General features: G+C 41.8%; 1 protein-coding gene across 3 annotated transcripts in view; it reads left to right on the forward strand.

The window, feature by feature from the left end:
- The window catches only part of LOC147732512 (palmitoyl-protein thioesterase ABHD10, mitochondrial-like), an 81,754-nt gene extending 66,200 nt beyond the window's left edge, over window positions 1-15,554 (forward strand). For all 3 annotated transcript variants that reach the window (XM_086957045.1, XM_086957047.1, XM_086957046.1), the window contains one exon: window positions 15,181-15,554. In XM_086957045.1, coding sequence (XP_086813171.1) covers window positions 15,181-15,537 — 357 coding nt within the window. In that variant the 3' untranslated portion in view covers window positions 15,538-15,554. The remainder of the gene's footprint in view (window positions 1-15,180) is intronic.
- Window positions 15,555-15,873: the final 319 nt, after the last annotated feature.

The raw sequence follows: 15,873 nt of genomic DNA on the forward strand, positions 1-15,873 counted from the left end.
TCCTACAGAGAACACTAAAAAATGAAATGTCGAGCACAAAATATGAATTTAAATATAACCAATTTATTCTTCATATAAAATTGCATGAAGTCATTTAAAACGCACTTGACTTCAAACAATTGTGTAAAGGTTCATAGTAAAAAGTGTACAAGACAATGTGTACTTCAACCCTTGTGGTACCAACGCTTTTGCAAAGAGCTGCTACTCTTTAGTGCGACCAGAAGTAACACTTCTAAAGAGGACTGATTTCCTTTCTTGTTGCAGCACGTCACTCGCAGGGTGTAATAAATGTGATAGGTCAGTGACTGCACTTCTTAGGTGAATGCAGCAATATGGGACAGTGAGCACCCACTTTATTTATTTTAAACCTTTTCTAACCCGTTGGCAGCAATGCTGTGTGTGGGCTGAGGAATTTTTTGTTTGCTTTTTATACAGAATGACTGATCTTTGTAGTGGTCTTGTGCAACTGTAAGATTTGGGTGCCCTTTGGGGTGAGTTGTTCAGGGTGCACTCACTGAATAGTTCTTGAAAAGGGAAGTGTCTGAATTTCTCAGTTCATTGAGGGAAAAAAGGACCATAATAATAATAATTTTTTTAAAAAGTAACAGAAGACCAGTTAGGTTTCCCCTGAGTGAGGCAATGTACGTTTTGCCAATTAGTTTTGCTGTGTATGTATTCTCTAATGAGTTCTGGAAAAGGCCCGAGTGATGCCTTAGCCTAAATATAGCAAAGGCTCTCCGCATCCTCCTGCCCCCCGCTCACCACATGCCCTCGAGGTCCTCCTGAATTCAAGGTTGATGCATGTAGCAGGTTTCGACCTCTGAGCCTTGGTCATGGCTCAAGGCTGGCTAAGTTACATGGAGCTATGGGGTCTGGGAAGGATAACCGCTCATCAATCAGAACCTACCTGGCCTAGAGCCTGCGGCCAGCCACCACCTCGCTCCGCCCCTGCTCACAACAAACAAAACCACTATGCTGCGGAATCAGGCCGGGGCCTAGCTCTGCTGCCCCTTGCCCCTTTAGCTTTTAATTCATTTCTCTGGCCTGGCCGCGACGCCCCTATGTAGCGCCACCCAACGCTCACCACCCAGTGGTTGAAGTGGGGGGAAAAAAGTAGGGGAACTGTGGGTGGAGAATCAGAGGGCAGGAATAACCTCTGGATTGGGTCAGTGGGGGGAGTCAGAGGTGTGGCAGAAAGAGCAAAATATCCCAATTTTTAGTATTTGTTTCTCATTTCACTAACCGGTTACAGCTTATTACCTTATTTAATTTAACCAATGGATACACATGTTTATTTAAGGTTTAATATTAGTTATTGACATTAAAATACATTCACAAAGTGGGATACGTTTCCAATCATAGAATGTCCCAAATATCCTTACAAGTGGAATCGCAAGCCTTTTGTCTCCCTGCCATGTCGTTTCTATCATCAGAACTTTTCCTACCTTTTCCACAAGAGCAGTTCAAACATGAATGGCAAAATATCCTAGTTTGCAAATGTTTTCCACATAATTAAGGCTCTGTCATATTTGACACATAATACATCATCTGCTGAATAATCGGACGATTTTAACTAATAAATTGTTTATACCTCAAACGTATCAAAAGTTACTAAGAAACGTGAAGTGGAGGGCCCCATGAAAAGATTGACTAGTAACCTTACTCACTGCTGCAGTTGTATGTTCCACTGGTACTAATAAGTAAAAATGTTTGCAGAGGCTATTAGCATGTGTAAAAATGTCAAAATAATTAAGTATCAGAAAATTTACAGCACCACTTATACCTGTGTAGGGTGTCAGAGCGCTTTACATCACACATATTACACAGAGACAATCAATCATACGTGTGCAAATCACTGTATAGGAAATTTACATAAGAAAAAGGACAGCAAGGTGTGGGAGTCACATGGCAACCATTCTGGTAAACAGCATCGCTTAATAGTGATTGGTCTGGAGAAAAACAAACTCAGAATTTAAAACGTAATACCATGGTTGGGGCTTCTCTTAAATAATCAGAATTGGCTTCTACCCAAATGAACCCTTTTTGTAACATTAGGATAATCAAAGACTGGGGAAAAAACCATAACACTTTCATTTATGCCTTGCAGTTTGCATGCAGCTCTAACATGACAGTTAATAGCTCACTGTTCTATGTTAGGATTTTAACTTATTAACTGCAAGTTACAATAGGGCCTCTCTGACAAAAGCAGGAACCCACTGACCTATTTACATTATGCAAAAACAACAATTGATGAACAGAATGCAAACCAATGCCATGCATTCACCCCAGAACAGAGATCTGGGCCACTGGCGTAACGAAAAGTGAGGGGGCCTCCCTGCACGAAACTTAGGGGGGCCCCGTCCAGGCTCAATTAGGAGCTCTCCCGGCCAGAGTTCAGTGCCTAAGGGGCCTCTTGGAGCTAGGGGCCCCCCCCCGCACCGCGGGGGCCTGTGTTACGCCCCTGATCTGGGCCTAAATCCATTGTTTTTTTGCTCACCATGCAATTCCTGTTTGAACCCAGACATATGCAAATCAGTCTTGACCCTGTGCCCAATGGGAACAGTCCAGCCCGAACTGCCAGGCCAGGCCCTCCCTGAACTGGAAACAAGCATCCTACGACCAGTATAATTTGTTGCAGTTACATTATTTACATTATGTGCACTTTGTGATCAGTATGGTACATGTTCTTAGCAGCAGGCACATTAACCCTCTTTCCACGAGTCAAAAAGTCTACTAGACTAAACACCTTCTGTCTCTACTAAGAACATGAATCACTGGAGTTATCATGACATTGTTATTGTTGCCGAAAATTGTTGGTGGCCTGGAAGGAGGCAGCAAGTGCTTTTAAAACCATATTATACTTGCAAACAAGACGCCCCCACCTGAAGTCAGTGCCAGCCGCGATCCGTGCATGTAAGAGCGGTGGGTGGTGGGGTCGGGTAAAGGGGGATTTTGAGGGGCAATGCAGGGAGAAAATTAATTATTTATTTAATTTTCCCTCTGCATCATCCCTCGAAATCCCCCTTTAATCGGCCCCTCTGCCCACTGCTCTTACCTGCACGGACCGCAGCTGGTCAGCGCCTGGTGCAGTCGCACTGCCCAAGAGCCACCCTGCTCAAGGGTCCTGTGACCTCAGTGACAGAGTCACTGTCACTCTATGGTGTGCTGCTTCATAGGCCTGCCTGGAAGACTGAAGGTGAACTTTAGAATGAATGAATTGTGGAGGACAGGCCTTCCAGGTTAACCCACACTTGCCACTGCTAGGGTCCACCTGATGGTGCTAAGACACCAGGGCTTCTAAGGTCTAGCCTGTGAATGTGCTCCCTCAGGAGAGTGGTCTGGTGGACTGGTCATGAAGGCTGAACCTAGTTCTCCAGTTCCAAATTCAGCAGTTCTGACCATAGTGCCTCCTACTCTCCCCCACTGAACATCATACTGCCCCACTGAGAGAAACTTGCACTGCACTGACCCGCTATAAACACCTGGATGTACTCAATTCAAATCGCAGACTGACAAGAGCAATACACTGCCTAAATAAAAAAATTAACAACATTCTAGAAAGGACAAACACTCCTAGGGAATACAAGATTAAGTAAAGCATGTGAAATGTATGCAGGAAACAACATGGTTACCGTTTTCTTTTTACACTCATTATTCAGAAATGAGTGAATGTTTTTGCCTGAAAAGTTAAGGCCATGACTACAGGGCGTAGAAAGGATCCGTTTCAATGCCCATTGCTAATATCCTTACAAAACATAAGCAGTATGGTTTAAAAAGACCCCCTTCCTGAACAGATAGCCGCTGCACATATTTTGTTTTCCAATTCACCCATCAAGCAGGTATTTCAGTACCTCCAGAAATATTGCACTTTCCCACCCAGGATAAGCAATGTTGAGAGATGAGAAAACAAAAGTAGTGCTTCATTGGCATACACTGTAAAGTGGCGCTAATGGGTTTAGGTGTGAATAAATCAAACTGGACACCTTACAACCTCCCTGTCTGGCTTTAGTTTGTTAGTTAGGTATTTTTCATATTCTAAATTTTTTTTTCACTCCACCCCAAGGCTCCACACAGAAATTGAAATGTGCCAGAAAAAGAGACGTTTCCATACAAACGTGTTTTTCTTTTTTGGATCCATTTCACAGGGAAGCAAATAAACGAAAGGAGGAAAAAGAAGGTAATGCCTGACTGTTCTTAATGTAATGACTAACTCTGACTCACGCAGAGGTCGGTTCCACACGGCCAAATCGGCCCCAGCAACAGAACCGGCCCCTTGCCACAAAACCGGCCTACCGGGGGATTGCCCGGTGCCTGGACTTAACAGTCGGGACCTGGGCTGGTGCATTAAGCTGCTTCCTGATTTCTGAGGCTGCTAAGGAGCTTCCTCCCTACCACCCCAGACTTTCATGGGACGATTCTAAGGTAGCTAGTCGCAGACAACAGTGGAAGACAGGCGTAAGCACTCACTCCAGCAAGGGTTCAAACTGGGATCTCTGTGCCAACTGGTTAGCTATTCATTCTTCCAAGAGGCTCGTCTTTGCACGGATATGCCAATTTCATACTGCATATGTCAGCCTTTTACACATAAGCACCATGCCCTTAAGGCCTCAAGGCACTATTTATATATATAAAAACAAATCTTCATGTTAAAAATGATTTGTTTTGATGTGCTGTTGCAGTCCCCAGGGCTGCTTTTGCACCGACAGACATGTTTAGAATGTCGCTTATGTGGGGCAGAAGTGTAAGTGTACACTGCAACCCACATGGGACATTTAATGTTCATGCCATGGGTACAATATCTGTGCCATCTTTCTATGACTTTATAATTTATGCAATTTAGGGTTAGACAATCTTTCACCACCTTTTTGGGGTGAGAGTCATCCATTGGGTGGCTGCTCGGCCTTTGCCAGAGTCACATTAGTCTTTATTCGATCTCATGGAGGCAGATCACAAAAGATACATACAATAAAAAGAATCATGCAATATTAGACACATATGTTAAAAGAGCTAAAAATTATATAATGAAATATGTAAAGTGACAGTGCTACATTATAAATCCAAGGACAGCCAAGCTAAAAATAGGATAAAATGGATAGAAAATAAGGTGCCAAGAGACAAACGTACGCTTTACAATAAAAGGCCCACAACACTTTTTAGAATTAGAAATAAAAGTAATTTCGTCAAAACAACATCCACCTTCTTTTAGCTGAAACAAACTTTAAGACGCTATCAACTGCAAAACATACAAAGTGGTCATTAAGTTGCAACAGGTAAAATAGGGCGGCTTTACATTTAGAAAATGTATGTCTACGTAATAAGGGTAGTAAGAATTTCCTTGTGAATGGCAAATAAAATTGACAAAAGAAAACAGTGTTCGATGGTTTGGCTCGAATGTTCATCAGGTGAACAAGTGCAAATAGAATCTGAAGAATACTGGCCCGGGGTAAAACAAATTAGCCAGCGCAAGGAGCATAGCCTGAACCTTGCCAGTAGTGTTCTCTCGTACACATTAATCACGTATAATAAGTATGGGGCAGTAGTTGGAACCATTTGAATGATGCAATAATCTCTAGCTGCAAGTTTGGCCACTTCCGTTAGTTCTCTAGTTGCTTGCTTATGCTTAAGAAAACAGTCCAAGATCCAGTTTCTATCTTTCTTCAAGAGCATCCCTATATCCCAAAGTACCCATTCTATATGTCAAAATTGACAAGCATTTCCGATTATAGATCTCTAAACTCGGCGCAATGGGTGTTTTGCCGATGGACATGGCAAGCAAAGAGGTGGTACCAACAGCTTGAGTAAAACACATTATCCTATTTTTGATACAGGTAGACCAAGTACAGCCATTATCAAAGTCCAAGCCCAAATAAGGGAAGCAACTAACCCTGTCTAATGTTTTGCCAGCGATGTTGAAGGTGCGTGTTTTCGTATTTCTCCGTCCAAAGAACATGGAAAAAGGTTTCCTAAGATTAGTCTCCAAACCAAGCTCTTTCGTGAAGCTAACATAACTAAAAGTGAGCCTCTTAAGGTTGTTGGCTGTCCTTGCCAGAAGCACCGCATCATCAGCATATAGAAGTGCTGGTACAGGCTTTTTCTCCACACACAGCACGTCTGGCCCAATGTGTACCAGAGTTTTTTCCAGATCATTTGCGTAAAGGAGAAAAAGAATTGGAGCAAGCTCGCATGCCTGGAATACTCCCTGCTTAATACTAAACGATTCTGTATGTTCACCAACACTACCATACCTGACGGTTGCCGTGAGATCATGGTGAAGAAGTCTTAAAAATTTCACTAGCCCCTCTGATGCCCATATTCTCTAAAATAGACCACAGCTTTATTCTAGCTACGTAATCAAAGGTACTTGACATGCCCATAAATGCCAAGTGGGTTGAAACACCTTTAGCCTCCTTGTACTTAGCTACAATTAAGTGAAGGTTGAGGCACTGCTCAATAGTCCCAAGCTGCTTTCTGAACCCATACTGACTTGGGGCGAGTATTCTATTTTTATTAATCCAGTCAAGTAAGCAATCCAGGACTACCCTCCCGATAATTTTGGCTGTGGAGTCCAAAAGGGATATTGGGCGATAACATTTAACGTCATGCACATTACCTTTTTTTAAAATAGGCACTATTATGGATAAACACTAAGACCTGGGAGCGCCCAAGCTGCAAACAGAGTTGAATACAGAGATGAGGACAGGATTCCAGAACTCTGGGTCATCCATAAACCGATCAAGCGGGACACCATCTGGTCCTGGAGCCTTCTTGCACCTGCTATCAACAATTGCTTTTAGAATCTCTTCCTCATTGAACTTCAGGTTTAGCCCCAGTTGGACCAGCGGCTGGGGTACATCGTCGGACCCACTGTCAATGGAATACATCCCAGAAAAATGCACCACCCAAGCCTCCCCTGGGATGTGAACCGTAACTTTATCTTTCTGAAATGAGGGAGATAATACAGATTGCACGGCTTTCCAGAAAGCCTGTGGGTCTTTTAGTTAACAAGCACAAACAACAGATTCCCCTTTCTCCTCCATTATGGCATGTCTCCTCTCCTTCTCTTTGCTGCTTGTTGGTAGATTTTCCTGCTAGCTGTAATGACTTTCTGATCTATAGGGGATTGCTTTAAAGCCCTATGTAGGGAAACATTGGCTGATCTGCATTCTTTATCGAACCAAGAGTTAACCTGGTGGCATGGCTGTTCATAGGGTCTAGACAATTTGTCTTTTATCCAAAGCAAAAGGTTTGTAAAATGGGCTAGGATAATGGCATGATTGCGACTTGCCATGTAGCAGCTATTCACCAAAGCTATACTATTACAAACTACCTGGGCCATGATGTGCTTCAAACGTTCACAGTACCCCAGACCAATTTGCACCCTGCATCCTTTATGTTTAAGCCCTGGGGCGATAGTAGCTTAGGCTTATGATTTGTAAATGGGGTCAATATTTGTGTAACAATCAGATTTTGGTCACTGTGGATCTGATCTATGACTTCACTGTTTTTTATACATGAAGACATGCACCTATAAGTGAAGATGTAATCTATGGTGCTCCCTGCCCCCCTCCCTGTAAAAGTTACAATGTCACAGCCAGAGGGGTTAGCAGTTATATTGACCGTACCCCGTTCAGCCAGTAGGGAAATAGGACTCGCCCCCTGGTGCCCATCGTATTGCAATCTGCTTCACAAATAAAGGAATCAAGAATAATTGGGGATAAGAAAGGTGAAACCTCTAATTTGGCGTTGCAATCCCCAGCCACCAACAGATTGAGGGGACGGTCTGCCCGAACCTCTTTTTCCATCAGCATATCAATAACTGCAAAAAGGCCCTGAAAATTACACTTGCCCTTGCTGGAAAAATGATTATTATAAAAATTCACCATGTAAATCGTAAATATATTATTCCAGCTAAGGCAGAAAACTTGCACCTCCCCCTGGTCCAAAAAATGGGGAAAGATAGAACAGATAAATTGATTGGGATGGGATGAATGCACTGCTATAGTTTTAATTTTCTTGTCTCTCAGTTGTTTTCTTTTTTTGGTGCTCTAGAAGGTAATACCGAGGGTCCAACGGTATTCAATATATTGCCAAAGTTGTGGGTCTAAAGGATCTCTAGAACCATCCCTTCGTAGGCACTCACAATATTGTCTTCATAATGATAAGAAGACTTCCACACGCACTTCAATTCATTCATTGATCATTTTATTTGTAATCATTGAGTATGATTCATATCATTTTTCTTGTTTCATTTAACTGATTATTGGCATTTTCATCATCGAGTCAAACATTGTCATCTTAGTGCATCCAATGCATTTCGGGCATGCAAATATGCCCTTCATCAGGGACAACGATATTACCTTCTAGAGCACCAAAAAAAGAAAACAACTGAGAGACAAGAAAATTAAAACTATAGCAGTGCATTCATCCCATCCCAATCAATTTATGTGCTCACAGTGTCCCGTGGGTGAATAGCACGCAATCAAGGAAATAAATTGCAACTCACAAGATGAGCAACTATGAAGAAATCTCAAAAAGCACTGAAGCCAGAGCTTCAACCTTTGCATTCGAATCCAAAGATGCAGATCAAATTTACTCTTTAATCAGGGAAGAACTCACCCAGGAAACTACAGGACGGTCGAAAGAGCAAAATATCAAACAATTATTATATTTATCCAAAAGGAGAACGAATCAACAATTACATGCAAGTACTCTCATCAGATACCATCGGAACTTACGCATACCACGTGGACTTAGAATTGCACTCAAACCATCCTTGTGTAAACATTCTAAAAAGTTTCAGGAGCGCTGGTACGAAATTCTTAACAAATGTTCTTTGGACTTAATCCTCTTAATAATTCAAGAATTATCGACCATCTTAGATGAACTAACCGCAGAAATTGAAGAAACAAAAACTGAGTTATCGAAAATGATGACAGAGGACGAATTAAATACTACCCTAAATGACATCAAGAGTCAGATTGATCGACATCATAAAGAAATAAATGAGCGAAAAATTCGCAAATTTAGAAGAGATACATTAGATTATCGTTTAGGGGAAGTATATACGTGGGCAGAAGTATATGCCCAGAAACGCAGAACCCGTCCATACAATTCTAACACAGAAACATCTTCATCAGACAGTGATACGAGTCAAAGAGCACGCAAGACACAACCCACTCCTGCCACCCATGATAAACCACCTGCAGAAGAACCGACTACCAGTAAAGTCCCTGAAACTAGTCCTTTTTTAGACCAAGGCCAAGCACAAAAAGGAGACCCAGGAGAGGATCAGGCAAAGGACAAAGAAAGGGATCCACCGAACACAAGAAGTACAACCATGACCGCCAAAGAGAAAGAGAAGGAGAAGAAATCCAAAAAGAACCAACCACAAAACATCTAGTCATTAACATTAGTGACCATCACTTTAACCCATATGAATTGGGCTTACTACAAAAAGGAACATCATTCATACCGACCACTACATCTGACAATCTAGAACTTGAAGTCAGTTTTTTTAAACTGATGCGAAAACTCAAGTTACGACATTTCTTTGACAATACATTACCGGAGAGACCACCACAAGAAAAAGATCAATTAGCAGGGTTAAGGCCTCACAGTACCTTCCAAGCTCCAACCAGTCACAAGACGCTTGATCTATTTGAAAACCTAGTAAAACAAGAAATAAAGAAAATCAAACATGTTAAACCGAAAAATAGAAACATCACACAAAAGGATCTTGACACCTTATACCAGCTGGCAAGGAACGACAAAGTAACATACACCAAAGCGGACAAAGGTGGCGCTATCGTCATCATGAATACAGAAATGTATAATCGAAAAGTTAAAGAACATATTTCAGACGACAAAACTTATTGCAAACTGGATAGAAACCCTACATTGGAATATGCCAAAACACTAAAAAACATTATTGATGGTTCAATACAACAGGGTATCATTCTAGAAAGAACAAAGAACTTTTTACTGACGTCTGATCCAAAAAGCCCAACACTAAGAATGCAACCAAAAATACACAAAAACATCAACGACCCACCAATGCGACCAATCGTATCCACGAGAGGAAGCCTGCATGAACCAGTAGGCCAACTGATTGACCGGTACTTTCAACCAATAGTACAATCTATGCGTACGTATGTCAAAGATACATCTCAATTTTTACAAATTCTGCAACAACTTCAATTAGATTCAACACAAAAAGTATACTATGCACAGCTGACGTTTGCAGCCTATACACCAGTATCCCCCATGACATGGGCATTGAAGCGATGGAAGCAGCCCTTCTGAATTCAGAATTAGATCATGATTTTCAAACTTTCTTGATGGAACTGATGTATTTTACTTTATACCATAGCTATTTTAAAGTTGACGAAACATGGTATCAACAGCTATCAGGAATGGCTATGGGCAATTCAGCAGCCCCTGTGTATGCGAACATTTTCATGCAGTGGTATGAAAACCGACACATATTCTCCAACAACGAATGGACGAAAAACTTAAAACTGTTGATTAGATACATTGACGACTATTTCATTGTATGGACAAACACACAAGAAAAACTACAGATGGAATTAACCAAATTCAATGATCATGACCAAAGAATACAACTGACATGGAATATGTCAGATACTTCTGTAAATTTTCTTGATGTCAAGGTGACCATTACCACTGAGGGACTCGCGACTGACTTATACGTCAAACCAACAGACCGAAACAACATGTTGCTATACTCAAGTTTTCATCAACCAAATCTAATCAAAAACCTACCATTCTCACAGATGGCTAGAGTAAAACGAATCACTTCTGACAAAAACACACTGAATATTAGACTTGATGAAATGACAAACAAGTTCACATCCAGAGGTTACCCCCTATCTCTACTAGATGAATCCAAAAAGAAGATTGATCAAATTGGAAGACAACAGTTACTAACCAGCAAAACCAAACCAGAACAGACAAGAACAGTTGTAGTATCTAAATATTCTACAGTGAGTAAGAAATACAAACAAGCAATTATGAAGCACTGGTCAATTCTAAATATGGAACCTGATTTTAATCAATCCTTCAGGGAACCTCCCATCTTTGCATTTACAAGGGCTAAAAACCTAGGAGAGATTCTACAACAGAAAACCATGGATAATTCATCATATACAGGAACAAAACCCTGTTTAAGCTGTGGGAATTGTAACAGTGTGATTCGAGGCAACACAATCAATCATCCCTCCAAAGGATACCCAATAAAATTGAGAGTCAATGCGACCTGTGAATCCAGCAATTTGATTTATGGAATTAGATGCCCTTGTGGCAAGATCTACGTGGGTAAAACCGAAAGACGCATCAAAGTGCGATTAACGGAACACAGATCTAACATAAAATTAAAGAACACCAAATCAGCATTATCACTCCATTACACAGAAGAAAGTCACAATGTTTCACAAATCAAATTCATAATCTTGGAAACAGTTCAAAAAGTTGAAGGGAGAAACAACAACAAATATCTACTCATGAGAGAGAACTACTGGATTTATAAACTGTCTACCCAGAAACCAATGGGACTAAATGATAGAATCGAATTTGCATGTTACCTATAAAATTACATCAATTGCTCTTATTTGACTGTATCTTGTATATACTGTGTGGTGTTCACATACTCTATAGACACTCATACTCACATATTATTTTCATTCTTTATTAACTTCACCCATGGCTCACAACATTAATCCCCTTAAATACCATTGTGAACCAAATGAGTTCGAATCCCGTTTTTTCGTTTTGCGGCAACTTATTCTTTGAATTCTCAAGTTATTTTGTCTAAATATCACTGTTTACTGAGTGATACATTTCGCTCTGGCCAGAACACTATTTCGACGTGTATATCTATTTTGCACGCGATTACCGGTGAATCGTCGTGCTCATAGTCTTTTTTTCATGTTTGTGACACGTCATTTGTCACATGACCGGAACTCCCTTGAAAACATTGCTAACGCGGCTGTTCCGTGTACCAGCTCGAACTCCGAGAGGACCCACAGTGAACCGGCATTCCCATCGCTAAGAAGGTTAGTTACTGAGACGTTTGTCTAGAGCAGTGCGAACTTCACTCTAGATACGAACATGGTGTACAGATACCAGAACTTGGTTCTTTCTTTATCTTTTTACAGGTTTCCCCACCTTTGGAAACCTCTGACATGTGAGTCCATACAAACCCCCTTGTTTACCCACATTGACTGGTTAGATACAATGCATGTTATACAGGTCGTCACGTTTTCACTATGCGTTCACGTACTGCACCTAACCCCCCTCTTTTTAATCACGTTTTTTCACTGCAATATGACTGTTTATGTACATCAGAATATGATATATATTATTGATTACAATTATTATTTTTAACAGTGTCGTTGTCCCTGATGAAGGGCATATTTGCATGCCCGAAATGCATTGGATGCACTAAGATGACAATGTTTGACTCGATGATGAAAATGCCAATAATCAGTTAAATGAAACAAGAAAAATGATATGAATCATACTCAATGATTACAAATAAAATGATCAATGAATGAATTGAAGTGCGTGTGGAAGTCTTCTTATCATTATGAAGACAATATTGTGAGTGCCTACGAAGGGATGGTTCTAGAGATCCTTTAGACCCACAACTTTGGAAAGATAGAACAGCCAATATTTTCCTTGAACCAAGCTGTCAACCTCCATTTGGCTCTACCCGCAGGAGATGGTATCGCTGGCAGACTAAAACAAAGAAAACCATCAAATGCTGTCTCTTTCTAGTCCCATGTTTCATGCATAAAGACTATATCATGCTTCGAGATGAAAATTTGCCTGTCTTCAATCAAGATTTTGGAAGCTAGTCCTGCCACATTTCAACTTAAAAATGTAATACAGGCTTGATCTAGGCCTCCTTCTGCCATTGGGACAATCGCTTCTGAACCTTTTGGAGGATTAGTCTGGGCTGCATTAGTAATCAGTTGTGCAACAGGAATAAACCTAAAAGAAACACCATCAACCGAGGAGCCCGAGCATTCGCCTACCACGCACTCCTCGCTTGCACGTCAATCATTGTCCTGTAGCCCACCCAAAACTGCAAATCTGTTATTAAGAGGTACAAATGGATGGGAGGGTTTGGAGGGAAACCTAGGAAAAACACACTTTGTGCCAACTAACCCATCAACATTACAGTATGAGCTTGAGAAGTGCCTATAAAAATAACCAAGTGGCAGAATCTTGACAGAATTGATTTTAACCAGTCCGGCCTTGGCCTGCCTCAGGATCTCCATTACAACCAAGAGTTACGAAAGTTAACCACAATATCATCCCCCTTGCACCCTTTTTCCAACCTGCCAACCCCTCAACCATGTCTTGCCAACAGTATCTCTTTAGATATGTCCCAGTGGCTGGGCACGTTCGTGTTCAAGCAGTAGATAGTTTTAGTCATAAGTTCCCTTGTATTTTCGAGATTGCCAACTGTGAGTCTGGAAACATTTGCCAGGAGAATAACGTAGGGGAAGAGATGGGGGGCAAGTCAATCACAGGAAGCATGTCTGAACCAGAATCACATATTACTGGTGGCTGGGCAGTTTGCTTATCCCTGATGGTGTGTGTTTCCTTGATCCTGGATGTTCTGATAGAAGCTGGGACAGTATCAAGATCAGGGACTTTGTTATCAGCTGCCTCGCCGCCCCTAAGATTGGAAGAATCACCACATTGTACCACCACCACGGTCTTACTTAGCCGCTTTTTCCGATACCCTCAGGGACACAATTGGCCAATATGTATATGCTAACCATGCTAAGAAACAATTATCTGTATGTCTATTCGTCTTGTATGTTTTGTGTACAGGAATGCTCTGAGAGGGAATCACCTTCTCGCACATAGTGCCCTTTAGCGCGTGCAACACATTTTAGGCCCAAATATTAAAAGTAAACGCTCTGGGTAATGGGAGCACTGGACAGTTTTTAAACTTCACTTGCACTTCACCATCACTGCACACTCAGCAATATACCTGGTCTGCTGTAATACAGGCGTTGTAGCTCACTCTGAACACATTCGGTGTCACCGGGTGGGCCCGATGATGAAGCATGCCACCAACTAGGTTGGTGGGGGAGGGCTTCATAAAAAGAAATTCGAGTTTTTATTATTACCCATCATACAGTTCTGAGTTCTGTATCACATAAAAATAGACTAGTTCTCTTTGATGACACTCAAAAAGATAGTCTTTCTCACACATCTTCATCTGGATTCACCAAACTCATTGTGTCAGTCTGGTGAGTAGTGGGTGCTATTTTCTACGACAGCGAAGATTTCAAGTTAGAGGCACCTAAAGTTTGAAGACACAATGTGGAAACCCAGTGGAAGCTGGCACACTCTTTTCCGCTGTCTCCAGTCTGCAGCCAATGGACTAGTTGGACTTGTAACAGGTCTTTGGAATCAAGTGGCCAAAGTGTGATCCAAAGAAAATACTATCATGTGTAAAAAAGTTCAAACAGTCCTGCTGATACTCCCAGATCCAACTTCTTGAAAATTTCAACATTCAAGGAAGTACTACTGACAGCATTCTACTAAACAGACTAAAGAACTTTATGAAAAAATGAAAAAAATATACGAACAAGTTACTTACCATTAGTAACACTCTTTCTGGTGGATATTCTCAGTGTAGGTTTCCTCACCATTTGAATATTCCCAGGCACCTAAATGTATCTGGAATGGCTGGGGAAGAAGAATCACAACCAAAAAGGAAGGAAGCAACTAGGTATGAGTGGAGGAGAGAACAGAAATTAAAGAGGGGGCAGAATGGCCAGGGTAAAGTAAGGAGGAAGGGCAAAAGCTATGGAGATGTTGTCTGTCTGTAATTCTTTGGTTGCATTTTTGACAACCCTCCATTATTGAGAGGGCTGTGAGCTTTTTCCTCACAGACCTTATGCGTACAGGAGCATATTTACAAGCCCTTTGCACTGCCGGTGCATCATTTTTAATATGGGGAAAAGTGGCCTACCGATGGAGCAACAGGCTTATAAATAAGCCCCATAATATTGAGGCCATAAAAGGGAGGGGTGGGGAGGGGAATGGGAAGGAGTCCTTTGCCACGATTTCTTAAGACGCGATGAGGTCACTAACTCCTTCCATATGTAACGCCTGTGCTCATTCTTTCCCCATTAGGTGAAGGAAGAAACTGCAAGGAAAGGTTTCTACAGATTACCTACACCACTCAGCACCACGGGCTACTACAGGATACAATACAGCTTCCTCCAGGAGGCGCAAAAGCACACCATCAAACAGCGCCCCATCCCAATCACATGCCCAATCAGGATGCTGCATGGAATGGATGACACCTCTGCCCCATGGAGCAAAGCTGTACAGTTGGCAGAAAATCTTGAGAGTCAGGATGTCTCTGTTGTCTTACGCACTCATGGTGGCCATGCTCTAACAGATGATGACAGCCTGAGGCAACTGATAGCCATTGTCCAGGAGCTCACACAGACCATAGCCACCAGCAAGAGACCTCTAGTTGAATAAAAGAGCTAAAAACACCATGTCTGTGGGGATCATTTGGTGGCAGGGACTCTACTGGTTTGTGTCCTTGTCACCCTCCCCCCCTCTTGCCATGCCGTGTCTCTAAACCTCCCCTTTTCTTTCCCTCCTCCACTCTCTGTCTACTTCCCCTCCCCCCCCCCACTCCCCGGATTATCTCCCTTTGCCAGCTTTTTCCCCTACCTATATGTTGCTTTTTGTTTGTCTCAACCTTACTACTTGTAACTAAAATTGCTATGCTCTAATATCTGTGTAACCTTTGTAAAGCTGTAACCTGCAATTTATTGTGTGATAGCCATGTAAAGCGCTCTGATACCTCCG

Source organism: Lissotriton vulgaris, chromosome 2_1, assembly GCF_964263255.1.
Source record: "Lissotriton vulgaris chromosome 2_1, aLisVul1.2, whole genome shotgun sequence".
In the NCBI taxonomy this organism is placed as follows: Eukaryota; Metazoa; Chordata; class Amphibia; order Caudata; family Salamandridae; genus Lissotriton; species Lissotriton vulgaris.